Raw genomic sequence first — 27,646 nt, 5'->3', positions numbered from 1 at the left:
TAAGCCTGCTCTGCATGCTCTTCACTGGCTTCCGATTCAAGAGAGGATAGGTTTTAAGGCCATGTGTATGGTCCATAAATCCATCACAAACAACGGTCCAGATATTCTTTGCCCTCTCTTCTGCCCATACCGACCCTCCAGAACCCTTAGGTCCAGTGAACTCAATCTTCTGACAGTCCCTAGGATCAAGAGATCCCGTACGGGGGGTCGGCGGTTTTCCTTGCAAGCGGCCAAATTCTGGAATAACCTTCCTGAGAGCATTCGACTCCTACCGAACCATCTCATGTTCCGGAAACAACTAAAAACCTTTCTTTTCCGATGAGTGATGATGATGTTACCTGGGTCAAAGCGCTGGGATGCCCTAGGGTAGCCATGCGCTATACCAAGTGTATTTTCATTCATTTCATTCATTCATTCACTAACACACTGGATAGTTTCAAACTTAAACAGGAGTTTTCAGAGGTCTTTAGGAACATCACACTGAGGGTTTCTTTGGTGGAAGAACTGATGCAGAAGAGAGAAAAGGAGATACCATATTCCACCCTAAATCCGACTTCATACCGATGGCTTCATTACTCACTTTCGGAGTCCGGTAGCAACTATTTATGCTGCTCCCTCCAGTCGGGAGCGATATCTTGATCTGTTCCCTGCCCACATCAGAAGAAATACTAGTGCCACTCGTCTGGGATTCTGCTGTTTCATTTGATGGAATCACTCTGTCTTGATGCTAAAAATAGGCATGCCCAAGTGAAATTTTAATCACGCCTGAGTATTCATCCTAATTTCGTGTTATTCTTTTGACAGAAAATTGCAATAAATTATGCAATTACTCAAGTTTGTGCAATTGGGAGTAATTTGGCACAAAAATCCTACTGTGGGAGCACAGGAGCAATGTACTTAGCAAGCACAAGTGACTGCTGGCCGCGGCTGCTCAGATTCTGTTGCATTAAGTGCTACTTTCTTAGCGCGTAATAAATCCTCAGGTCCGTTTTGATGCAAGAGCGCATTTTGTGCTAAGAAATAGGTGCTACATGCAGGGTTACGTTCCTCACATAATTCCATGTAACCATGCAGTATTTTGCTAAAAGTTTGTGTAATTACTCTACTGCAAAATATGCCCACCCCTAGAAATAGGTAGATCTGACCAGATGGAAGATAGACAGTCGGTAGGCAATACCAGATGAGTCTTCTTATACACAAACACCAAACCATCCAGAACACTGCAGCCAGACTCGTCCTTGGGACACCACGTCATGAACACATGCCCCAACACCTACGAGGCCTGCACTGGCTGCCCGTCAAGAAGAGGGTCACCTTCAAACTCCTCACCAACGCCTACAAAGCCCTCCACAAGATCGGACCCAAATACCTCAACAAGAGAATATCCTTCAAAGTACCCAAGAGGAACCTCCGCTCCACCGACCTCGCACTGGCAAAGGTCCCCTGCATCTGCAGGAACAGAACTGGCGGGAGAGCCTTCTTCTACATAGAAGCCTAGACCTGGAACGCGCTCCCTGTGAACATCAGACGCTCCCTGACCCTGCACACATTCAGGAAGGACCTCAAGACCTGACTCTTTGACTGGTCTGGAGCCGCCACCCCCCACCCCTGCAGGGCCTTGAGACCCTCACACATGAGTAGCACGCTTTACAAACCCCTGATTGATTGATTGATTGATTGATTGATTGAATTATTGATTGATTGAGCCTTGAAGAAGAATTAACACTTAAAACATGGCTTACATGTGGATGCTGCTATGATGAGCTACGGGCTGCCCAGAAACCTGGCAAAGACCCCAGGACGCTGCTGAACACACACTGTTAAGAGTCTACTAAACAAATGGGACAAGAGACAGAACAACCAACAGGACAAAGTAAGGAAGGGACTAAGTAGAACTATGGGAACTGGGAGGGAAAAGATAAACAGTGAGGAACGCAAAACAGATGTGAATCATAACTAGCATCAGAAAAGCCACTGCAACCATGCAAGTCCCTCAGGAGTCTAAACAGGGCTCAACACTACTTAAGCCTGAAATAGCCCTAACCCAATAAGTGAGTGCATGTGAGTTTGCTGAAGGTTAGCGGTCCAGTGTTCCCGCTAGGCTAAGCTTCCATGAGACCATTCTCCAGCACTGTCAGGCTCCGTGGGCCTGTCGCCACGCCTAAATCCTGACAAAGAATGGAAAAACAGCTGGAGATGCAAGGGCATATTTTCTCTCTGCATCCTACACACAAGTTTTCCAAACAACCATATGCTAACAGAATCTGTTTGTGGATTTTTAGTGTTCCTGATAAAATAGCATTTTGCCTAGGAAGTGCTCACCATACTTGGATAAAAGACCATTTTGCATCTTTTTTGTAATTTGGCACCACCACTGGGGGTGTCTAAAGCTGCTGTTTTACCTCACTCTATAGAAGTGCTGGGCCTGAAGCAGTGCTTAATTTGTAAAAAAAAAGTACATCCCAGGGCCCTTGTTGGGAGGCTACTGCAGCTTGCCATACCCATTGGCTGTGTCAGTGCTACCACTGACAATACCTGCACAACTTCGAACCATCACACTCCTACAAGTGTGACAGTTCAGATTACTTGAGGCCCACCAGTAAGAATGGCTTGGATAGTAGCAGTCAGATGTATTTAATGCAGATTGAATTAATAAACAGCTGTTGTTCTGCTTATCTCTAAATTATACAAACACCGCCACCATTTGGAAGCTGTCATAAGTGCCGGTGTTGACAAGTGCCGGTGCTGAGCACCAGCTCAAATTAAGCACTGGCCCTCCGACACATCGAGCCGCACAGTGCTGGGGAACAGCCTTGTGGTCTTCAAACACCCTGCACTGTGGTCCTTGGTGTCAGCGTTTCTGGCTTGGCGAAGGTTAAGGCATACTGATTTTCTTTCTTGTTGGCACTGCTCAGCATAGTGACTGCTGTATCAGCAAGAAGAACATGAACATTCGCCATCTCCTAAATCTATCTCCTATAGTGTCAAGTGCTAATGTTTTAAGAGTGGGGGGGGTGTAATGTAATACCCATCTTGGAGAACACCCTGAACAGACAGCTGGATGATGGACCTCTGCTTAATTGCACTCAGAGAGATTGCACGAAATCACTTGAACCATCTAGGCCAATAATTAAAGGACACCTCCCCATAAAACAATCTGTCTATAGTCCTTGAAACAGCAGCTGAACCCATGCCCACTTTTATTTCTGCAGCAAATCTCCTCCAAGAAGCAGGCCTTTTCAGCTGACTGAGCCAGACCTCACCAAAAATGATGTGCTTGCTCCTATCTTTATCGTCACTTCGCTGAATTGATATATTTTATTAGCACACCATAGAGACAACCCATAACTTACATTACTCCCACATGGGACTGGACAGCAGGCCTTAAAACACTGCTTCCACGTCACCACAGAAAACAACTCACCAATCAGAAGGCAAGGAAGTTGTATGGAACTCTATCACCTACTAACCACATTAAGCACACATGTTACCAAATCGCAATTTGGGTTTTGTACATACAAAAAAGTAATTTTACAGTCGCAAAGGCTGTGATTTTGCAAATTGGAACCTTTAGGACCATTAAATCCCTTTGTCCATTTGGCCCCTAATTCTAAAATAGGATAAAACTACAGAATGAATGCAGATACTGTCTATGCAAAAACTTTATGGGAATTACATTTGGGAATTAAAAAGCCAGGAACCTACACGCAACACATTTTCCATAGGAACGAGTTGTCAGTCACCGTCCCACAAAGAAGTCTCTCCATGAGCCAACCCACAACCAAAGACCCACGATCAGCAACAAGAAGTGCTCAAAGAAAACGGAAGTGGTGAAAGCTGCAATTGACATCCATGCAAAATGTGCCAAGTCTAAGCAGAAGCGTCCATATTGGATTGTACCAATTCCATATAATCCTGCATTGACACAAACTCTCCTGTCAAGTCCTATATCCTCTGACACAAGTGAAGCATATTTGCAAGAAATAAATCCCATCAGGCACCAGCAGCCTACAGCAGACTATGTTGCAGCAGCTTGAGTAGACTAACCTGTTCGAGTGGCAGCCTTCCGACTGGAACGGTCAAGACCACCCTCAAACACCCCAGTTAGTAAAATCTCGCCAGATGTTCTCCAAGTGATTCAAAATTGCGCAATAGGACGCGAAATCTGGCTCGTGCTCCCCAACTGACCGTTTTGGACCATTGCGCAAGAAAAAATTCTACCAAGCAGTGACTGGCAGAATTTGGTCAGAACTCCTTGTTACAAGAGTAACGTGGAGCTTCCAAAATTCTGCCAAGTCCGCAGGAAGAAAGGAATATTCCACCCATCCCTAGATAGAATTGGAGGTGGTGGAAAAAAATTGATTGGGAGGGGGCAGTCATGGAAGGGAAAATACATGAAGTAGGATAGGCTTCATTGGTCAGGTGACATACAGCATGCGTCATATTTAATGTATGACGCATCATGTCGCAAGGAGTTACAGATACGTCAGTATTTCTGACACATCTGTAGGCGCAAAAATGACGCATTGCAGGACTGTGTCAAAAAAGTGATGCAACTCCAGCAATGGGTCATTACACATGGGCAAGTCCCATGTGAAATGTGGCTGCGCCAGTCTTACGCCTGCCATGAGGCAGGCAAAGATATTGACACATTTGCATCCTAAAAGTGGTGCTGTGAAATCTTATAGATTTCACTGCGTCACTTCTACAACCCTTTCTTGCGTCGGAACACCCCCCTGCATTCATTATACCTGGCGCAGGTATAATGTGGCGCAGGGGTTTACAAAGTGACACATCTCGGTAGATGCATCACTTTGTAAATATGGTGCAACAAGGCTCATTTTTTACGCGGCTGGTGCGTCACAAATAGTGACGCACCGGCGGCCCAAAAGTAACGCAAGGGCTCATAAATAAGCCCCAGAGTTTCCAGGAGCAGGATACCTCTACAGGTAAAGCAAGGTGTGTACAGCCGCCTGAAGCAGTGTGCGTAAGGTCACAGGATTGATCTACAACCGAAGGGCAATTTTATACAATGATGCAAATTAAAAGGCACACCCAACTGAGGACGAATCTCTATTCTAATCTAAACCTTATTGCCACTTTAGAAAGTCTGAAGCACTGAACCACCTTGAGGAATCTATTTTATAGTTTTGCGACAACATTTTTTTATCTGGGCAATATGCCTACCTTAAACAATGTTAGGTTACAAGTAAGCCTGGGCGGGGGAACTTCGCTCTGTTCGCAGAGTTTTCCACACTTCGCACTTCGCTGAGCATGCAGAGCTGCGGAAAAGTTTTTTCCTCATTTGCGTTCGCCAACGTCGAGTTGGCAAGTACAAGATAGGGCCCCCCAGAGCATTGCTGGAGCTGCGTTGCGCTTGCGAAACAACTCCAGCAATGGGCCACTTTTACGACACAGATGCGTGACGCATCTGTGCCGTTTTTGCCCCATGGTGCGCCGCATTTCCATGGTGGCGGATGCATGGTGCACAATAAGTGGAGAATTATAATTCCGCCCAGGTAGCTTAATAAAATGCATCCTTTTGCAAATTCATTAAATCGTAATATTTCCAGTTGTTTGTGGGGAAATTATCCCATTTCGGCAAAAAATAATTCTTACAAAAATTAAATTTGCAAGATTCTTCCTCTAGAAAATAACTAAAATAACGAATAAAGATGTTTCAATTATTTTGTTGAAAATGAATGTGTGAGAAGCAATTTGCTGCGTAGTCACCCTCTGGAGGTGCTTAATTATGAGTTCGTTGAGTGGAATTCCCGTGTGGAATTCTGCACCCACTGATCACAAAGGACCCGGATGTTCTGAATGTGGGATCTGAGGACCTGATTGTAGCCCTTGGTAAAACCACATGATGACTTAGGTGCAACAACAGCTAAGCCCCGCCCCCAGGTCCCTGCCCACATTTACTTCACAAGCGGGGCAGGCAAGAAGCCCCACAGCCAGACTTTTCTTGCCTTTCCCTCCCCTACCCTAACAGCCTATCCCATGTCCTTACGCCTGTCCAGCAAGGAAGCCACTGCTCTCATTAGCTGCATGCTCACAGCAGGTGGCAATTTGGAGAATTAAACCCTTGAAAAATAGAATACTGTGCAGAATACCTCATTGTAATTCTGAGTCTGTGTAGTTATTCCCCATTTTGGGGGAACAGACAATCCAATTTTCATGTTGGCAATGGTTAGACCATAGAATGGAGTCGTGTTAGTCCTCACCATGGATGTTCTACGGAGCATCAAATGATGCACAGGGCACCTTTAAGTAATTATTAGCAGTTTAACATAATGTTTAAAAAAACTTTGAAGATGATGGCATTGTAGCAAAATCTGAAATTGCTTATCGCGGATCACCAGACCATCCCTCCAGACTCACCACGTTGAAGTTTGGGAAGAGGTTGACTGCCGCAGCCGCTGCTGCCGAATCCAGGGCAAAGGGGAAGAAGGACTTGATATCCAATGGAGGTTGCAACGTAGGCATCGGAGACCGTACCAAGGTAGGAAGAGACGGGCTCTGACATGTACCACCTGCAACGTAAGAGAAGGAGGCGGGGTTAGTCAATTCATACATTAGCAACATACTGACTTAAGATGCTATGCATAGTGCATAGGCCAAGTGTATCACATCAGGCTTCCGTAGACCAGAACCATGCTAGATTTCAGGATGTCCACAAAGGTCGATCTTGTATATAACTCATAGAAATAGAGCTCTTTAACAAAATTAATGCAATTTACATCAAAACTGGCACCAGCCGTTGAGGTCAAATGTTGAAGCACTGACATAGGTCATGTTACTTCTAAATACCAGGTATGCCATATATATTATAGCTGCCACGCAAGTTATATGCCAAACAAAGTGATACAGGTATTTGATGCCATAAACACACATCTGAGATGGGTCTTACGCCCTGCATGCTATCTGTGTCAGCTAGCCATAACTGTCAGAGATTGTAAAGCTAAGATCCATGAAAAGTATGCTGGAGCTTAACTGCGGCAAATGTTTATGCTGCCCTATGCCGCAGAGGTGACCAATCCAAAGCGGGGAGATATTGTCCTTACAGTATTTGGGAGATGTAAGTGAATCGTCTGAATACGCCACACTTATCGAATAGAAATAATGAACCCCGCCACTCTAGATTGCTTGTGCTAAATTAATATCAAAGGTACTTGTTCTGTAATGTTACGTGTGTTTACCCGGTGCTTCCCAGGATGGGCGATTTGTTGCGACATTGGAAAGACGGCCTACTGGCAACAACATGGGTGATGTTCCCTTTTCGTGTAATGACTAGAGCCAGGGTTAGAAAACCTCCAGCATTTGAGGTAGTTCTCTTTATTCTGAATGGTGATGAGAACTGAAGGACGTACCAGAGTGGGGCGCATTGAGCTGATAGGGTCATTCCACTTTCCATGATCTCTTAGATTTTGGGACACCTAGGCGCTATTTTTTTCATATCTGAGATTAAAATCATTGTATTTTTCTAATAAATTGTATTGTTATCTGTTATTATTTAGCCTATTGTAATGTTTTGCAGCCAATGCCCTACCTTATTCAAACTACTCAAGATATCTATAAGCATTTTATAAGCAAATTACACATTAAAAAAATAAATTGCAAAAATTGTAATTGTATTGATATTGCACTTACCACCCCTGACGAGGTGTGGAAGCACTTTACAGCAAGTAGCACACTACTCCGGCACCCAAGGTTAGCAGTTCATCAATGGTTATTGCGATTAGTCATATGCTCTCAAGAAAAAAATTGCATGAATTTAATCCAGTTAGTTAGTGACAGAATATACTATATTAAAGGTATGATCATTAGTGGGGGCGAAGTGGTTCGGGTGAACGGTTGGTGGGATAGATAGGCTGGTGGAGATTAGCGAATTTTAAATTACAGGGACGGGGATTTTAAAGAGAGAATTTCTGATCTATAGAATGAGGTATCAGCCAATTGCAGAATTATAGGAAGAAGGATTGAGGCAGACGGGCATGAGACGGAGATGAGGCTATACTCAGAATTAGAAGGATTGCGGAGGATGGAAGGTAAGACGAGGGTCACTCTGGAAAAAGAAAGAAGGAAAATCGAGCGTACGTATGGCCTGGTCCAGTTTTTCACACAGTGCTTTAAATAAGATTTCAAGTGTAATTATTCCACGGAATATGAAGAACTTTTAAAACATGAATTTGCATCTTCGCATATATTTCAACATTCTCCTCTTTCTTTAAGGTTCCCGAGTACTACATTATCTCTAGCACTAACCAGCTAAGTATACTTATCAGTTGTGTTAATACTACTAGCCAGCTAGACCAGTCACACTATTTCAGCAGCATTGAGTGATCAGAACTTTGGGGCACTCCCCATAAATCATCCCAGTTCATTTGGAGTTGATGGAGAATGGTGGAGAGGAGGGGTTCCAAAGGAAGCACTGCAGGGGAGGGCAGACCCTACCAGCTCAGGTGTTTCGATTGCACTCCCCTATTATTCAGATCAGGCATCCACAGGAAAGTTCTGCTGTGTTTTTATCTTCATAAATGCAATAAAATGATTAGGAGCCTGATTTAGATTTCAGCAGAAGGTTACTCTGTCACAGCACTACACTGCAAACATCCCAACATTTCAACCTCAGTGCCACTCCATTGGTCCAGAAGAGTGTTACAGAAAATATAAATGCAGAGTTGTGTGTAGTTATATTAATTCAGATGAAAGCGTTCAAAAGGTGTATCCAGTGGTTGCACAGCGTCTCTCTTTTCGGTTGTGGTATGTTATGTTGGTGGCTTGTAAAGTGCTAAAGGCAGCTGTGAGCCATCTTCAAAGTGCTTGGCAGGAGACGAGAGAGCGGGAAAGGACTAGAAGGAGCAGCCTTGTGCTTATAATGCTAAACAACTTCACTTTTTGTGCCAGACAAACCTCTCCCTTGCCACCCACACAGTTCACTTGTTCTTCAAAATGCCAGGCCAGGCACACTGACCATGTTGGCGGTCAGTGGAAAAACAAACCCTTACCTTGGAGACCAAATGCAATCGAAAAAAATTCTTGGCGCTTTTTCGGACTGAACAGTACATTATTTCCAGGTGGGCCCCATTGCGCAAGGCCAACCCCTACAAACATTATTGTTTTTTCTTTTCGTTCAGACCAACATTTAACCTATCCAAGGGGTCAGAACTAACCAGGCCAGTGGCAAACACTTGGGAAGGGAGGGTAGAAGTTAATTCTCTAGGAGCCTAGTCGTGCGGGGTGGTAGTGACGGATAAGATGGGTTGTGCATGGCAGATGCTCTATCCTATAAACATTTGGACTGGCTGACCTGTTAGTTGGTGCAAGTAAGCCCAGGTAAAACTCTGCAAAGAAAATTATGCAAAGGGGTAAAGAATGATGTAGAATGCAGACCCAGCCGTTCACACTCAAAATGTGTGCTGGAAAAAATTGTGCGAAAAGGCTCGCGACGAGCAGGTTCAGCTTGTAGATGTTACTCCTGTGCTTCTGTGATAGGACATTTAATGGAGTGCGATGTTTTTCATGTGGCATGGTGTAATCGCGTAATCTCTGGCGTTCGCATGACAATTGGCTATGAAATACTACAAATTATGCAAGATTATGCCAGCATAAAGGAAATTCCACCCGGATTTGGTGATTCGTTGCCAAGAGGGACAAGTGCCAGTGTTAAGTCCCATTTGCACCGGTGAAATCTGTCATCCAAAAATGTTGGTGAGAAATTGCACGAGCTTTAATGCAATTTACATAATGGAGCTCTGGATAGACACTCAGCTGACCTGTGGCTGGACAGATGTACTTCCAGCTTACAGGGCTATAATCTCGTTATGACCTAAAAAGGACAGAGCGAGTTTGTGCGCAGTTCAACGACTGGACAGGGTGGAGCCCAGTATGTACACACACACTTGGGACATATTTACAAGGGCTTTATCTCCGCCTTATTGGCTTACAAAGCCAAAAAAGCGGAGATAAAACCAGCGCTCTATTTACAAGAGGGTTCTAACATGCATAATCGCATGTTACCAGCCTTTTTCCCAACGCTTCCCTTTGCATCTCCAATGAGATGCAAAGTGGGCGTTACTGGGCGTACCCGTTTTTGGACTACCTGCAAATATCGCTGATGTTTACATTGTGATATTTACAAGGCAGCCCACGGGATTTTAGCACAAATTAGATTTTGGCGAAAACGGCTGTTTTCGCCAAACTCTAACGTCTGCTAAAATCCTGACTTAGCCATCCCTAACATAGGGGGGGGATTATGCTGATACAACCCTGTGGGTCGTATCAGCAAGGTTATCGCCCGTTTGCAGGGAACATAGCTAACCAGCGATGCTCCCTGCAAAAGGGCGATGACCTCACTATCTCTGGAATTTTTATCGCCCTGGAGTAACGCGTTGTCAATTACGCGCTACCATGGCGATAAATACCAGAGATAGCCTGCGATAATATAATTATCGCTAAGCACGGCTAGCGATAATTATCGCTGGCCGTTGTTAATATGCCCGGAAGTGATTTGCCCAGAATCACAGGATGTAGAGTCGAACTTGCGGCTCGAACCTTGGCTTCGCAGCTGCAAAGTCTATCTAGCCGTCAGACCACAGCCTCTCACTGGTCAGTCCAATGTAAAGCCAGGAGTGCAGGTGAGTGAATTAGGCAAAGTATCCGTTTTAATTGCTTTTGATTTTCGAGTTTCCCTAGTCATGGACATTAATAATTATTTTCACCTCCTCTGATTTAGAGCATGGGTTTAATATAAAAACTGCATACAATGGAACATCCTAACACCCTGCCAAGCAGCGCCGATAACGGTGCAGGTCACGCAGAGTTCACATTTCAAGGCTGAAAATGGATGAGCCGCTCTCCCCCCTTATCAGCAAGTTGTTCCGTGGGAGCCCGTCTGGCAGCCAGAAAGCCCCACAATTAGTCACCATTCCGGGCACCCCGCTCACCGAAGCCAAGAGCCGCTTAGATAATCAACGTCCCCATAACAAACGAGCCGGGATTGAAGGGTCATCCCGCCGTGTCAAACTTGTTTTGGCTTTTATCCCAAACACTGCGATGGTGAAGGAAGGTCTGAATCAAAAGCTGCGAGTCTGAGCAGTCAGGAGGGGAATTTCCTGTCGTCTCAATCTGGGCAAAAGAGTCTACAAGAGAGGCCCTGTCCAGGGCTTTAAGTGGGATGAAAAAACTGGGGGGTCTCTCAAAGGGGCGTGGCTTTAAAACACGCTAAAAATCTGTGCTTAGCATAGTGTGCAGCCCGACTTGTATTTTGCTGTTTCCGTCATTGCATCCAGATGTGATAGGACAAGTCACATCATACTTACAACAAGTAAGGACTATTGGCTTTGTCAATGGTTATTAGTTGCATAAGATAAATAAGCTGCAACTATGACTTGTTACATATATTATTGAAAAAGCTTCCCATTAAAGCCCTGGTGACCCCACCTCAATGTTGCTGCTCTTGCGTTTCAGAAGGAGAAGGGACATGCAGAAAGAAAATGACTCTTTAAAGGATTTCCCTTCCCCCACAACACTCAATTGGCATGACGTCATGCCGTAACTTCTCCACTAGTGAGAAGTGAGCAGTGTGGGCAGCGCACATCGGTGAGCTTGCTGTCTCGAAAGGGGGCTCTATCGGGCTGTTTTGCGCCCTGGCACTCTTTTCCGGCCTGCAGTGATAGCAAACTGCTGTCTCTGCAGTCCGGAAAAAAAGGACCGCCTGTGCCAGGGCTCAAAACAGAGCCCGATAGAGACCTGTTTCGAGGCCCCCTTTAAAAAACTGCATGTGCTCAGAAGCCTTGAGACCCGGCCCACTTAAAGCCCTGGCCCTGCCTTGGAAGTACCAGAAATGCGCAGTCTGAAGTCTCAAATATTCGTCAAATAAAAAACAAAGAGAATCCCGCCAATATATATGGTCTTCATTTTAACATCCAAGACAGCCAATAGAATTTGAGCCACGTTGGTCAAAGACATATCACTCCATTAGTCAAGACATGTTGCGCGCTTAGTTAAAGAAAAAAATCAAGATATTAGTCAAAGACATATCACAAATTTAGTCAAAGACATATAAAACCAAGCATTTGCAATGCAATAGGTCTCGCATTTGCGAGAGTTTGAGCTATTGGCATTGTAAATGACAACGCCTTTTATTTATGTGTTTGGAAACTTGCAAACTGTGTGTAAATACGCACTTTGTACTTATAGAAGCAAGGCTGGCAGTAAAAGAGGTGCAGTTACTGCCAGCCTTGCTTCTCGTAAGCAAGGACTATTAACTCCACTTGCACGTTTTCAAAACACCTAAATAAAAAGCATTGTCATTTACAATGCCAATAGCTCAAACTCTCACAAATGCGAGACCTATTGCATTGGAAATGCTTTTTATTTTACTCTGCACGTCCCCCCTTCCTCATTAACAATAAACACATAGAAGCAGTTTAGTGGTAAATGGGGTTCAAAGTGGGGAGATTTGCATATCAAAATAAAGTCGAGACTTGTGTGAAACCAAACAATGCAATGGACTTAAGAGGATACAAAGCGAGGCAGGATAGCCCTTGGTATCAACGCGCCTGTTGCTGCTGTGTGCAACATTCAGCTTAGACGGACATTCTTACTGGGCCGGCTTAGTTTCATCCTTCCGAGTTTGAACTGGGCACTGTGAATTCCACAGATGCCCTGGTGCTGTATGGCCGTCCCCTGAGAATGAGTTACAAAGTGAACAATGCCGTGACGCTCGCCTAAATCCATCTAGACTGCACTCTGCATTCAAGCCAACATCCATCAATAGGGGCATTTTAATTTAAAAATGAACGCAAAGTTTACTGCACCACTGTCCCTTACGGGTACAATTAAACATACAAAAAATATACATAAAAACCAATAACTTTTTACGTTTTACAAAGTCATGCAATTGATAACTTATTAAATAAAAACATCGATTGATGTTTTTTTACTTGCGTACTTTCAGTCCAGGAGTCTACCTACCCGGTGCTTTTCGATGGCATGTCACTTTACACCTTTCACAACCAATGGCAGGTCGGCACACTGCTGTGGACATGCGGGGAAAGCAAGCGTTAGGGAAAGCATTGTTCATTCTTTACTTGGCCTCTGTGCTGGAAGCCTGCATACTGGGTGTGTCTAAGTGCTCGCTTGGAATGGGTAGAGAGTCGGGGCTGTCTGAGGGGCGGGCAGAGGATTCACACTGAGTTAATGTTTATTTTCTTTTATATGGCACGCGTGTAGTACGAGCTGACGTCAGAGCTCTTTAATAAAAGGCACAGTAGACACTGTCAACTATGTGCATTTAGAGTCGAAAGAATCGAATCAGGACGCCTCATCAGGGGTAATAAGCTCTATATAAATAAATAAATGGCCTTACACTTGTGTCTTCGTCACAGAAGTGCTCTATGGATGAAGGAAGGTTGTGAGTGAAGTGTTTGGTGACCCGCAGAGCAAGGGCGGCACGGCCGGGAGAGGCACGAGATTAAAAAACAAGAGCCTGTGGGTTGTGTTGCTACATTTTCTGAGATACCTGATGTGTGTCATGCACCGGTCCCGATTCTTCACAGAATGCCTTGTGCACCCCCTATGACACCACTGAGTCGTCCCGCACCCTAAACAATTTTCAGTCCTCACCTGCTAGGAAGCCTGTGCAAGCTTGCAGTAACCCTCGAGGCCTCTGTGCATTCAGAGGAGGAAGTGAGCAAGAGGCAGGAAAACGAAAGTATTAGGCAGCATTCCCCGCCCATCCTCCACGTCAGGCGGCCTTAGCTCTGCGATATAACAGCTGTCCTCTGTTCCCGCACAGCATGCTGGGAAGTGTTGTTTTCCGACACCAGAGTACGTCAAAGGGCAGCAGGAAGGCAGAACTAGGCGGGACCTTGAGGGGGCGCTGCGGAGGGTCTGGGTCGTAGGTGATCTTCGTGGCGGACCAGGTACCCCAGAGGCAGCGGTGCGGCCTTGACGTCTTCCAAGGTGCAGGGTGGCTCTCAGTGCGGCAGGGACTCGGGAGGGGAGAAACGGTACAGTGCAGTACGCCTTCACATGTACGCACCGGGCTGGGCAAATCAAAGGGCTGACTTGTAAGATGGCGGCCTACTAGCCGTATTTTCTTATTGCAGGCAGGATCCCCGGGGCGGCAGTGCAGCACGGAGCGGGCGGCTTCCCTTGTGCGGTGCGGCGCAACCCCGGGAGGTAGGGACACAGTGCGCTGGAGTACGCTTCAGGCGTATGTGGCATACAGGCAGGCACAGTGCGATTTAGTGCGCTTGTGGCGGATGGCACGTTGGTAGCAAGCACGAGCCGCACTTGGCGTACAGGCAGGCACAGTGCGATTTAGTACGCTTGTGGCGGACGGCACGTTGGTAGCAAGCACGAGCCGCACTTGGCGTACAGGCAGGCACAGTGCGATTTAGTACGCTTGTGGCGGACGGCACGTTGGTAGCAAGCACGAGCCGCACTTGGAATCCTCACATGCGGTGTGGCTTCGGGGGCTGTAGAGTGCGAGCACGTTTTCTTCAAGCCTTTTCCGCGTTGTTGACGCCAGCCCCTTTGATGACACATAAATGAAAGCGAAACTGACACGCGCACGTTACACATGAATGAAAGCGCAACAAGCAGCCAAGGCGCCAAAGCACGCCCACGAGGTCAAATCTCCGGCAGGAGAAGTGCGTGTCAGTCTGCTGTCCACATTCCCCCCAGAGTGATAACATAAGTTGTCGAGCCCTAGACAGCAAAAGCTTTGCTTTTGCTTTCGTCTAGGCTCGACCTAACAAGGGCTGTAAGGATGGCTGTTTATCTGCTCTGGGAGCGAGATGGAAGTAACATGACCCCTGGGTGCTGAGGGCTTTGGGGCGCACATCCAACACACAGGGATGCTCACAACATCGGTTTCCAGATGTTATATTTCTTTGTTGCATTCCAGGACACATGCTGGCTGATAAATGAAGAGAGTTTGAAAGACAGGCACCTGGCATCGACTGTAAGTGCCAGGCACGGGAAGGGCAAAGCTTTTTTTCTACTTCTACTTCTCTGCTGCACGCATCTGCTGTGCGCCCGGTCCGCAGCCGCCACTAAATGGGAAAATTGATTTGGCAACTAGAACGTATATGCATTTCCCAGATTGTATGCTTATTGTGCGTTATGGAAGGTAACCTAAAGAAACCTTTTTTCAAGCAATGGAACCATCTTTGGTTTCAAAGGGTGGGTAGGCCCTGTGCTTAATTTGAGCCAGTGGTTTCCGGTGCTCGGCACTGGCACTTAATTGTCAACACCGAGTTTGTGACAGCCTGCCACATGGTGGCGCTTTCTGGCTAATTTAGAGATGACCACAACAACAGTCAATTATTTATTCAATATACATTACCTGCCGCCCAAGCCATTCTTACAGCTTTAGGACCTTGTAATAGTCCGAATCGTCACACTGGTATGAGTGTGATATGAAGTAGTTGTGTTGTTACTATCATTGGCAGCATAGCAGGGCAATGTGTGTGCACGCTGCAGTGGCCTCCTGATGGGATTAAGAGAAATTAAGCACTGGGTATGCCTGAACGTATTCTCTGGAAGGCTGGGTTGGGGAAGAGTCAGTAACGTACCAGGCTTAAACCTCCAGTTCTTGACAGTTGATGGGGCTCTAAGGTTGTAGGTGTTTCATTCTTCATGACTATCAGATAGGCAATAACAGTGCGTGAACTTGCATAATTTGCTGTGGAATTATTATGCGAAATTTAGCAAAATTACTTGAAATTATGTGCAATGACATGAAATGCACAACAGGAATTTGGTGCTGCATTTTAGTGCGAAATTAGTCCTTCCACCATCTTTGGCACTCTAAAAAATAGTAGCCATCTGTGTTGTGCCCATGTGTTTGCTGTAAATATTTACAGAGAACTGCACATTTGTTTTTAATGTTTAGTGCAAACAGCAGGTAATAACGAGATGTGGCATACTGCTGCACTACTGTCATTTCGAGAAATTCATGTAAAAAAATGAACTCAAAAGTACCAAATTTCACCCAGGCATCATAGGCAGCTGTACACGAAGGCTACCCAGCGCCTTGAGACCCTCACGGGTGAGTAGCGTGCTTTACAAATCCCTGATTGATAGATTGAAGGCTACAAAACGAACTGAATCCAAGCACCAACAAGATGGAAGTAGTTCATTTTGATTTATTGCAATAGTGAACCAGACAATAAGGCCAAATTCCAATGCCCCCAGCTAATACAGTAGGGCCTGGCTTGTCAACTGACCAAGTATCTGTCGTTTTTTTCATATAGTGTTCAGGACACCAATGGCCGCTTTGCAGCACTGATGGAGTCCAGGAAAGATAAGCAAGTGGGAGGAGAAATGAGTGAGCACGGACAATACAATGTTCAAGAGCCCACTTGGAGAGCAGAGTGGACGAGCTCGCTGGCGTCTCCTGAAGTCCAAGGGATCCGGGAAGCAGAAGACAGAGCCAGAGGGGTCACCCTGATAATCAGTGAGGCACCCCCAAAATAAATGCACTTCAGCCACTGGGTGGCGAGCAGATGAGTGAGGTTTCTAGAATGAGCAAAAAACATGCATCTCACCAATGAAGCTTAACACATGCAAGTGTTGTCTATGGACAGCCTGACAATAGGACAGAATGTTGGCATCCGGTGGGTTTACAGACCCAGCAGCACCGTTGGCCAACAGTAGACTTTAGTGCATTTTCTATTTCTCCCAGTAGCAGACCTCCTGTGGCCTGGCAGGTGCAGAACGTTGTTTGTGTAATCTTAGGTTCACACACAACCATATAACAATTGTAAATATCTCGGCATCCCCAGAACTCCCATCTTTCCTCACAAGGCTCTGGTGTGGTCTGGACCAGAACCACAGCTCCCTGGAGTTCCTTTCCAGGACCCTGTTCCTCTTCGGTAAGCCTGTCCTGGGACCAGTCTTCCCAGCCTGATCCCGGGAACCGACCTTGAGGACCCTGCCAGCGCCTGGAAACCCTCACGGGTGACAAGCAGCGCTCTACAAATCTACTGATTGATCGATTGATTGGTGACCTGGCAGGTATGAGAGGGAGAAGGGTGGTGAGCCCTCAATCAGGTAAAAGGGGACACATTGGGGTGTTTTTTGTTTGACATAGTTGAGCATCTATACATTTTGCACTTATTTAGAAAACGTTTTGAATGAAAATGTTAGGAAAACAATGAGAATTCTTTTTTAACTTTTACATTGACCGTTAGTACAAATGACACCAGTCTTTGCCAGTTTCAAAACACGTCCTTGTCAGGATAAACTGCATTTTAAAGCGTATTTTCAACCTAAACGTTTTAAGAACTAAAAAATGCACCCACACTTATTTTTGAAAGAAATGTTTTGAAACTGTGCTTGAAAGCCCATCAATAGATTGCTGCTGGTGTCGATTGTGGTTTCAGCTGAAGGTGCAAGGGCAGTGGAAGGTAGAATACAACTCCATGCCAAGGCAGAGGTGTCATCAGGGGTGGATTGGCAAGGCGGGCATTCGGGAATGGGCCGAAGGGCCGGTGCCTCAGTGCCCTCTGTGGGCCGTTTTTTTCTCCCCTGCCCCAGTCCACAGAGAGTGGACTAGGAAAGGGGAGAAAAAAAACCGGCCCACAGAGGGCACGGAGACAGAGACTGAGAAAATGAAAGCAGCCTCGCTGTGCGGCCGGACAGCGATTGTCAGCTGTGGCCTCTCCTTCACCCCTGCCCTGCCAAGCAATCACGCTGAGGCTGGGCTGGGGAGGGGTGATTGTTTGCAATAATCGGCCTCCCTGGGGGCCAGGTGTTTCTCAGGCCTTTGAGCCATTTTCACCTCGGCCCCCCTGGGGCCCATGCAGCCCAGAAACGGTGTTAGTCTTAGCACCTCGCCCACAGCCCTTCACATTCAGGGCATAGTGGGCGAGGAAGAATGGGTCTTGCTGTGGGGGCCAGGTGATGTTCGGAATTTTTTTATTTTATTTATTTATTTATGCGATTTTATATAGCGTGGACTTTACCCGAAGGTGTCAGAGCGCTTCACACAAGGAACAGCAATAATACATGAGGAGAAAAATTACAAGTGGACAAATTACAAAAGCAAACGTTAAGTTACATGAATCAAAAGTGACAATAGTGAGCAACCAAAATACAAGAGGAGCAAAAGATACATTACAGGAGGAAAAAGTGATATGTGGGCAGGTTACAAAAGCGTACAAAGTACAAGTAGAGGTATAATACTGCAATAAATGGCAGACACTCCAGCACAAGAACAAACGTTACGTAGGCAATGGTGGCACTTGTGCAAGTATCTAAAGCAAATAAAAGTGAGAGGTGGCATACAGTGTGATACCAGAGAAAAGTGACGTGTGCAAGTTACAAAAGGGTACCATACACAGGTACAAGGGTAATACTACAGTAAATGGTAAACACTCAAACTGCCAGCACACACTGGGAAGGCACTTCCCATGCACCAGCTTAACCTCAGCCTCCCCCTGGCTACCTGGCTACCTTGGATGACCCAGAAAGCTGTGTTTTGTGCTCCCCTGCCTGGACATTTTCCCGAGGCCTGGAGGGCTGATTAATTTACTAATTGCAGGGGCCTTACCTGTTCTTGTGCTCCTGAGCTGAAGGTCTGGGGAGGGCTAAGTAGGTTAGTAATAGCAGGGGCTTTGCTGCTTTTCAGGTGCTCCTGTGCTGGAGGGCTGGAATAATTTTGTGACAGAAAGGGGCCTTGCTATTTTTTTTAGTTGCTCAGCATGTAGGCCATTGGCACCTTTGCCCTGTGTCCTGTGCAAGAACAGTATCCTCCCACTTTCATACCTTGTCTGTGCAAATAGTGTTTCATGAAAGGGCACGCCCCTTGAATGTGGGCCACGCCCCTTAAATATGGGCCACGCCTCTTGAATGTGGGCCACTTTTTTCGTCAGTGCCCGGGCCGAATAGTGATCCCAATCCGACCCTGGGTGTCATTAAACCATCAGTTCCATTCAGCCCTCACTGAAACTCATGGCTGTGACGTCAGACCACCTCAGATACCTCGTGTGCCAAAAAGATCTGTGCGTTTAAAGGCAGAATAATCTCAAACCTTCTCTTAAGGGAGTGCTGAGGCAGCAGAGGTGGCGCGCGCCGCAGGGATGGCAAAGCCGGATTACCGGGAAGCGCTCAGACTCGGATAATCAGCAAAAGTGTCGTAATGCACTTTACAGACTTCAAAAAGGGTCCGGAAAATGGAGGTCATCCCAGCCCTGCTCAGCAAACAGAGTACAGCCTGGGCATGGAGGGCCAGGCACCTGCCCACAGCATCAGGGAGGGCAAATGGTGTCTGTGATTGATACACTGCTATGCAGCCATCTTCCAGAAAAGCCCACTGGTGCGCAGTCAGAGTGCAACACTTGTTTGTAGCATGTGGCAGTGAGTCGGCCTACTTCAGTCATTGGCTAACTTCTTGGGTCGGCCCCTCTTCAGCCATAGGCTACCTTAACTTTGAGGGACAGGCCAGGCACCTGCCCACAGCATCAGGGAGGGCAAATGGTGTCTGTGATTGATACACTGCTATGCAGCCATCTTCCAGAAAAGCCCACTGGTGCGCAGTCAGAGTGCAACACTTGTTTGTAGCATGTGGCAGTGAGTCGGCCTACTTCAGTCATTGGCTAACTTCTTGGGTCGGCCCCTCTTCAGCCATAGGCTACCTTAACTTTGAGGGACAGCCGTCTGCCCTTCCCCAAGGAGCACAACCACACACAAAGTATTTGCATGTAACTTCAGTGCCAGGAACCAGCAGGATGGGGGCTTCTAGAGAAATGCATTTTTTTTTTGCTTTTAGCCACTGTCTTTTGTTTTTAGATTGATGAGTCCCAGCAGCTTCCCCTACAATAAAGTTTTGCAAAACCTATAGCTAAATAAAACAAACACTGACAAAGCAAAAGGCTGACAGTCAACGTCAGACCTACTGGCTTTGCTAATACTTGTTCACATAGACACTTCCACAGCTGGTGTTTCTAAATGTCACGGTTCCCTAATAAAAAGGCTGCCTAGCTTTGATTTGCCACAAATTCTTCTTTCTTCCATCACAATACATTTTCTATCACTCTTGAATGTTCTTTTTTATCCCCGCTTTCTACCTTACTCTCTGTTCTCTTATCTTTCTTCTTTTTCCCTTTTCTACATTTCTCTCTGTAGATCTGGGTCAGTCTGTCAATGAAAGTATCGGTGCCTGGTAATGAATACTGGGTCCCACCACCTGCAAACACCTGCACCAATTAAGCACTGCTTATCAAGGGTGGGCCTTAAACATGCAGCCCCCAAGTTTGAATCCCTTCTAAAATCCTATACATTTTAAATTTTGGATTTACCTATGCTCACACGTCATATGTAAAAATAGTGGATGGTCAGCCTCATCCGATATGATTCTATGTGTTGCAGTAAAGTTTGAATAGAACATGGTGTATGGTGGCTCTGTTAAAATGCACTGGGACGGACTCAAACCAGAATCAAAAAAGAGAGAGTAGCCAGACAGATCAGAGCACCCCAGGAAGGAAGCCAGCCCAAACAAAGAGCCCTGTCAGAGAGCGAGGCTTCCCCGGATGCTGCATAATGAACCCTCTCAGTGACAGCCTCTGACCAGCCACACATCTATTCTGGGCTGCACATCCGTCTACAACAAGCAATAAAAGGCTCTACTTTTCGAATCCACTCACGGGGCAAAGAGGAGAGTGACCCCTTGAGCATTCACAAACAGGGCCAACAATGAGGCCATGCATGGTGCCTTTGACATTTGAAGACCCTTGGACTTCCTTCTCAGCCCCATGTTCCCCCAGTGTTCCATTGAGGGCCTCCTGTGCACTACAATACGCTGATATGACTGCGAGCCATGGACATGGAAGAAAGATGATAGACATGGAAGAAAGACGGTAGACATAGAAGAAAGACTGTATCACTAACACATTCTATGGCAGATTCTGCTTTACAGTAGGGGAAAGCTAAATGGGTCTGTTTGACACCAAATCTTCATGTTTGTTGCTGTGAAAGTATGAATCCATGCATCCATCTGTGACTCATGGTGAATGGTTGAATTAACAAATATATCGTCTTAGATGAATGTTGAATGAATGGATAGGAGTTTTCATAGAATTTATGTAACATTATTACGTGAGATTTACGTTATTCTTTTGACCAACAGCATTACTGTTACACTGCAATGTCTCAATCCCACTGCACCGCAAAATGTATTATAAAACATTAGACTAGGTGGTCGCATATGTGTAGATATGTGTAGACTGTATTTCTACTCACTCCACTGTCATTTTAAATGGTGTGTTAAATGGTCACACTATACACACTACAGCTATCCAAACTCCAGTCATTGCAAAATGCTGCTGTGAGAGTACTGAGGGATCTCCTGAAACACCACCCAACGTCCAATGGGATAAGGCTACTTCATTGGCTTTCTGTCCGATGAAGGGTGCAGTTTAAGGCCTTATGCATAGTTTACAAGGCTGTAAATGGCGGAGTCGCAGGGGATATGAAATCCCTCTTTCCTCGCTATGTTCCGTCTCGCATACTAAGATCTGGTAGTTTGGGCCTGATCTGCCAACCAGGGATAAAGAGAGTCCGATGGGGTGGCAAGGCATTTTCATTTCAGGCGGCAAAGCTAAGGAATTCTCTGCCCACCAAGTTACGCCCAGAAACTAATAAGATCCTGTTTAGAAAGGCCTTAAAAACCTGGCTATTTACCAAATCCTAAAATGGAAATGCTCATCCTAATCCTCACACAACGCCAAGACGCCTCGGCAATAGTGCGCTTAATAAATAATTCAGTCTGTCAGTCAGTATGCTTTCTGGATTTACAGTCTAGTTTATATAGGGCTAAGAATCTTCAATAAAGTTTTGTTTTAGAAATCTTTATGCTATATTCTTGGGGAAAAGAACAGGAGGGGTTGACACTGGCTTTTTAGACCAGTCTGAGGAATGGAGCCTTTTACAGTAATAAACGTATTTCTTTATCCTGCTTACTAATGTTTGCAGAATGTATCTTGAGGTACCACTGTCTTTCTCAGCACAGGTTCGATGCTACACAGATTCACACCTCAAGCATCTTTCAGTGTTCTTAGGTCGGATTTGTGCTGCTCATTTTGACTTGTGCGGAACAGTTAAGGGCGTACTGAAGCCCAGTACTTACTCTTCTGGAGGCCACTGCAGCATGCACCACTCATTGCCCCCACAAGCGCAGCCAGTGCCAGTAGCAACACACCTATTAACCATCATACTACTACAGTTCGAGCCCCCCAACACTATATGGTCAGCTTGGGCGGCAGGTATTCGTCCTTTTTAAAGTATATTGAGCTTTTTTTTGTTGTTGCAGAGTTTTATATAGCGCGAACTTGACCCGAATCGGGTATCAGAGCGCTTTACATATCACCAGTTACGTTAAATGAGGACACATTCATTTTTGTTAGGCACGGGAGATTAGGTGATTTGCCCAGAATCACAGGATGTTTAGCGTCGTTACCGAGACTCGAACCCAGTTCACCAGGTCCGAGGTCGAGTGCCCTAGCCGAAAGGCCAACTCCTCTCCCCATCTCCAAATTACACAAACAGCACCACCATGTGGCAAGGTGTCATAAGTGCCTGTGTTGACTAGGTGGCTCAAATTAAGCACTACTGAAGCCCCATGCAGTGCAGTGGGCCCCCAAACCTTCAGGTGGGCCCCTATTCTGGGCCACTGAATATCTGTGAAATATAGCAAACAAGAGCCACTCATCCCATTCTCTGGGCGGGGGGGGGGGGGGGGGGTAATTTTGAGTTATGCTACTGAGTGCAGTCTGGAGCACAACTCAGCATGGCTCTCCCACTTACGAAGACTTATATCCAAAAAGTGATGGTTGAAGTGGTTGGGAAAATGCTTTTTAATGCTATGAATTCCTTTGGGTAGCACCCCATTTCAAGGTTAAGCCTGTCTACACCATTACTCAAGAAGATAAACCTTATAAATGAAACTCAGCTGTGCCCCCCCCCCCCTCCCCAATAAAAGCAGGCCAGACTGGTAGTAATACTTTTCTTTGCAGAGTAAAACAGACAGTCAAAGCCATATTTTGTCCTAGATTGAAGTATTTGTACCCATCGTGTTTTTTTGACTCAGCGAGTCTGTCTACGTGAAAGACGTGTGGACAGATATGGATCCTGTGCCCTGCAATGCCCAGGGAGGCAAGTGCTAGCTCGTCCTTGGGACCCAACAAGGAGGGAGCGCTGCTCAGGCGGCTGCAGTGTATCGATTACTGGACTGGATCTAAACCAGAGGTGTCCACAATAGGTGCAAGATGGCGGATCCATCCCATATTTTCAGAATTTCCACTCAAGACACTCTTACTTACAGTGATTCTAAATTGACTTCATTTACACAGTCAGTGGCTATCCTGAAAGCGTGACATGGATCACGCCCATCTGTTAAACCGCTCCCTTTTTTGGTTGTGTGTAAAAGAATGGAAGAGAATCTAAGCTGTGTCCAGGAGGATCACAACAGCCATAAGGGAAAATCAAATCTTCTTGCTTTACTCCCAACAACACAGCTATCACACCACAGCCCCCAAGCCAGTGACCTCAGCCCACCGCTTGATGTAGGACCTGGCCAAGGTGGGACATGTGCCAAAAAATGGAGCATGTCCTGTTTACCGTAGAAAGAGGGACTCAAGGCAAGCAGAACTCTAGCTACAACAGAGGGAAGATCCAAAACCTTTGGGAAAAAAATTGCTCCAGCGAACCCTAAATAAGGCTCTTTGGGGCACATGCATCATTAAAAATACCGGTCGCCCCTTCGTGACCGGTATTTTTGCATTTGCAAATTAAGGAATATGTAGAAATTGCTTAGATTTTGGCAAAAGTTACATGTATAGGCAATTGCGATTCCTTAATTACGATTACTTTATAATCGCAATTGCCTACATTGATGTGTGGGCCCCTTTGTCTTTTACGTGCATCTCTGTCATTTCTGTACCATTATCTGCAAACCACTCTGCCACCATATGCCCAGAGTCTAAGTCAAGAGCGGACATAAATAAACACCATTTATTACCCTTTCAACAGAGTTAGGCAATTACACATGGGGCCCGATGTAGGTAAATCCCATTTACCGATTTTGAAATACCGAATTTTACCGATTCGATATTTCAAAATCAGTAAATGGGATGTAGGTCCCAACATCTGGATTCGTTACCGAATCCTTAACAATTCTTTAATTACCGATTCGGTAAATACCGAATCGGTAATGGCCATTCATTCCTATGGGCTTTGAAGCCCATAGGAATGATTAGGCATTACCGATTCGGTATTTACCGAATCGGTAATTAAAGAATTCACAAGGGTGCAGGGGGTGTCACTTTGACACCCTCTAGCACCCCCAAAACGGGCATGTGTGCAATGTGGCACACAGACATGCCCTAAGGGCACGTCTGTCTGTCACATGGCACATGTGTACATGCACAGATGTGCATGTACACAGGAATCGGTATTTTACCATGGATTTGTATTCCATGGTAAAATACCGATTCTGTAAGCCATGTGCCAATGGAAAATTGGCTACCCACATAGCATTTTCGGTAATTTTACCGAATCGGTACATATTACCGAATCGGTAAAAATTACTGATTCGGTACTTATTACCGATTCGGTAATAATAACGATTCGGTAAAATTACCGAATATGTGCACCTACATCTCCCTAGCCCTTTACCGATCGGAAACGGCCGAAAATCGGTATTTTCGGCCGATTCCGATCGGTAAAGGGCTACCTACATCTGGCCCATGGACCCTACAACACTTGTTCAACGAAAGATTCAAAGGATGTGTTACTCAGCCCTTAATGAGACGAGAATCTGTAGCCAGCCACAAACACCAGTGAATTGTGACTTTTTCCATATGTTTGCTCATTACATTAAAATGATGCAGGTTTTCTTGCCCTGTGTCTTAAGAAAAAATATAATAGCTGTGAACCAAAACATTGCACATTTACAAGAAGCAGACTCCTATTCCTTCTTGTATAATATCAGATTTTTCTTTAGGTGATATTTAGGAAAAGTTGATACTATGGCACGGTACACATACATAGATCTATACATGTGCTTGCAAATGCACCCACACTCTCTGCAATTTTATTTACAAGTGGCCCCACAAGTTTTATGCATTGTCCTGCGGATGCCCCTGAAATAAAATTTCTAGAGGTGTTACCGCCCTCGTACACAGAAAAACAAAATATAAAAAATGAAGTAGCGTCTACAACACATTGGAGGAAAACACGAAAAAACACTCCAATGCGCCACTGTGGCATCAAATGAGTTATAGTGGAGTTAGAATTTCAAACACTTAAGAACATGAACAAGCTATCATTTAATTTCAGAACACTTACAGACGACAACAAAAAGCTTTTGGATTGCTTTCTGACACCTCACATCCCCGCCTCTCCTGAAAAAGCGGACGCTTATGAAACATTTAACTTTGAATTTAATGCAGCTAGAGTGGAAAAGGAGGGAGGCTCCTGGGTTTGGGCGCCATCTTGAAGAGGACAACAGGTTCATGGCCTGACCTCGTGATTTGTCAGCCCAGAACCAATGGTCATTGAGCAGATTTTGTTTTAAGTGAGGAAGGAGACAGGATGGCACCGCTAAGCTTATAGTAGCAGCCTTGAGTGTAGTATAGATGGTAAACATCCATCACAACGCGTTCAAAATACTGCGGCTCATCTTTTACAACGCAAGTCGTTACCACGACTTGCCCTGGAGGGCGCTCTAGACTAAGGAATAGTAGATTTACTATTCCAACACCTTCCCTACTGTACGTAGACTGGAGTTGGAATAGTAAATCTAACTATTCCGAAGTCCAGCACCCTACAGCGCACGTTGTGGTAACGACTTGCGTTGTAAAAGATGCGTTGTGATGTACCGCGATCATTTTGATTGCGTTGTAACATCATACAACCGTATAGATACACAGATGGCTGGAAAATAGTATACCCCCTTATGTTAGTGCATTATAAGCCAAGCACAGAGCTTTCCGTTTTTACTAATTTTTACACAACAATGCAGCCAGAAAACAGCCTTTATCCTTACCTGTATTATTATTTTTTTAATGGAAAAATAAAAGAATAATTTCTTCTATTCAGTTCCCCCCCATGCTGTAAATCATGATGGTCAACCAGGTATCTCACGCCTACAGATATTGTTGTGTGCACAAACATAAACCTGTTCATGTATGACGTGGCCTTTTTTTTAAAACGAGGCTTGAAACACAAGCACACATATTCAGTGTGAGGTCACAAACATGATAGGAAGGTAGCTCTGCCCAGAGTAAGGGTGCACAACCAAGTCGTGTCATAATTTAACAAATTCTCCAAAATTTCAGACGCGTCCACATTGACATATCTGAATAATTGAACAATAATTATAACAGCGTATCACACTCGAAAAGTCAAATATCTTTACAGGAAATACATTTATTGCATCAAAAAAAACATTACCTTGTCAATTTATACACATCAAAATGTATTCTGTGTGATGAAAGTGATGGAGGACCCTTTCAGACTCGGATTTCATTGATCATTAAGCATAACCAAAGCCAACACGTGTTTCGCAAGTAAATTCCTGCTTTATTAAGGCTCAGTTATTCTTATTTTTAGCATCTTTGGGTTTATGGAATATGGTTCATAATATCTGAATAGTACAAAGTAAGATACAAACTGGAGTCACAGAGAATTCATTCCGACAGATCAGTCACTCCGATGAGTAGAATGAATAATTAGTATTTTAACACAACAAATGCTCGCGTGGCACTCGAGCACAGTCCCTCCTCAGCGCGGGCTGTGGTGCGTGAGGTCACTTGAAGAGTAACGTTACAAGCAGTGCGAAACTGGGAGCTGTGGTTGCAACTGTGCAAGGCACCGCATGCCCTTTGTGGGAAGAATATTTTGCATTTTTTCTCAATTTCTCATTCATCTTCTTAATAAAGGTCATCTTCTGTTAGGCTTATGGCTCTCCATCCCCATTCACTAATTACTAAACAGTCCATTCTGATTCCTACTGTCACTGAGGATGCCTTTAAAGGCATACGTCAAATAAACACTTGGTTCCTCAAAGTCCTCAATGAAGTTCCTCCAAGGGAAACCACTGATGTTAAGAGTATGAGCCTGCCTGCACCATGCTACACCTTGGAATCAGGTGCCATGAAGATGGCTTGGAAAGGAAAGAATGCCTCTGGTGTAAAAACTTCAGTCCAGAAGCCAAATCCTTATCCCCACCCAAATTCGCCATTTGCAAAAAAAAGGCTATCTTTGTGGCCTTCAGCCTCTATTACAGACACATGGTTGAGTGCTATCCAATCCTCTAGGGCCTCTTAAGTGGAGCTTTCCACATTTTTAAATTCCCAAAATTAAGAGTATTCATACTTCTTTGGCTTCTAGTAAAACTTACAGACTCTCCTTCGACGGCTAGAACTAGCTGATATTCGATCCGATCTCTTCTCTTTTAGAAATGGATCTTTTCAAATCACTGTCCTCCATTAAATCAGGTTCTCCAATCACTACCTGCTTCCAAATTAGCTAGAAAATTCTCTGTTACTCTAGATCCCATTTTTGTATTACAAACTTAAGAGATCTCTTGTCTCAGCTTGCGTTCCGACGTTTTCAGAATAAGCGATAT

At 45.2% G+C, this 27,646-nt stretch overlaps 1 protein-coding gene across 1 annotated transcript in view; it reads right to left on the bottom strand.

The window, feature by feature from the left end:
- Nucleotides 1-27,646, bottom strand: part of ZNF385D (zinc finger protein 385D) — a 575,209-nt gene that overhangs the window by 435,732 nt on the left and 111,831 nt on the right. The window contains exon 2 of the mRNA XM_086942162.1: nt 6,385-6,536. Within this exon, the coding sequence (XP_086798288.1) occupies nt 6,385-6,536 (152 nt within the window). The remainder of the gene's footprint in view (nt 1-6,384; nt 6,537-27,646) is intronic.

This window comes from Lissotriton vulgaris, chromosome 10 (genome assembly GCF_964263255.1).
Source record: "Lissotriton vulgaris chromosome 10, aLisVul1.2, whole genome shotgun sequence".
NCBI classification, from domain to species: Eukaryota; Metazoa; Chordata; class Amphibia; order Caudata; family Salamandridae; genus Lissotriton; species Lissotriton vulgaris.
Note: the sequence above shows the minus strand (reverse complement) of the source record. Positions and strands in the feature narration are given on the sequence as shown.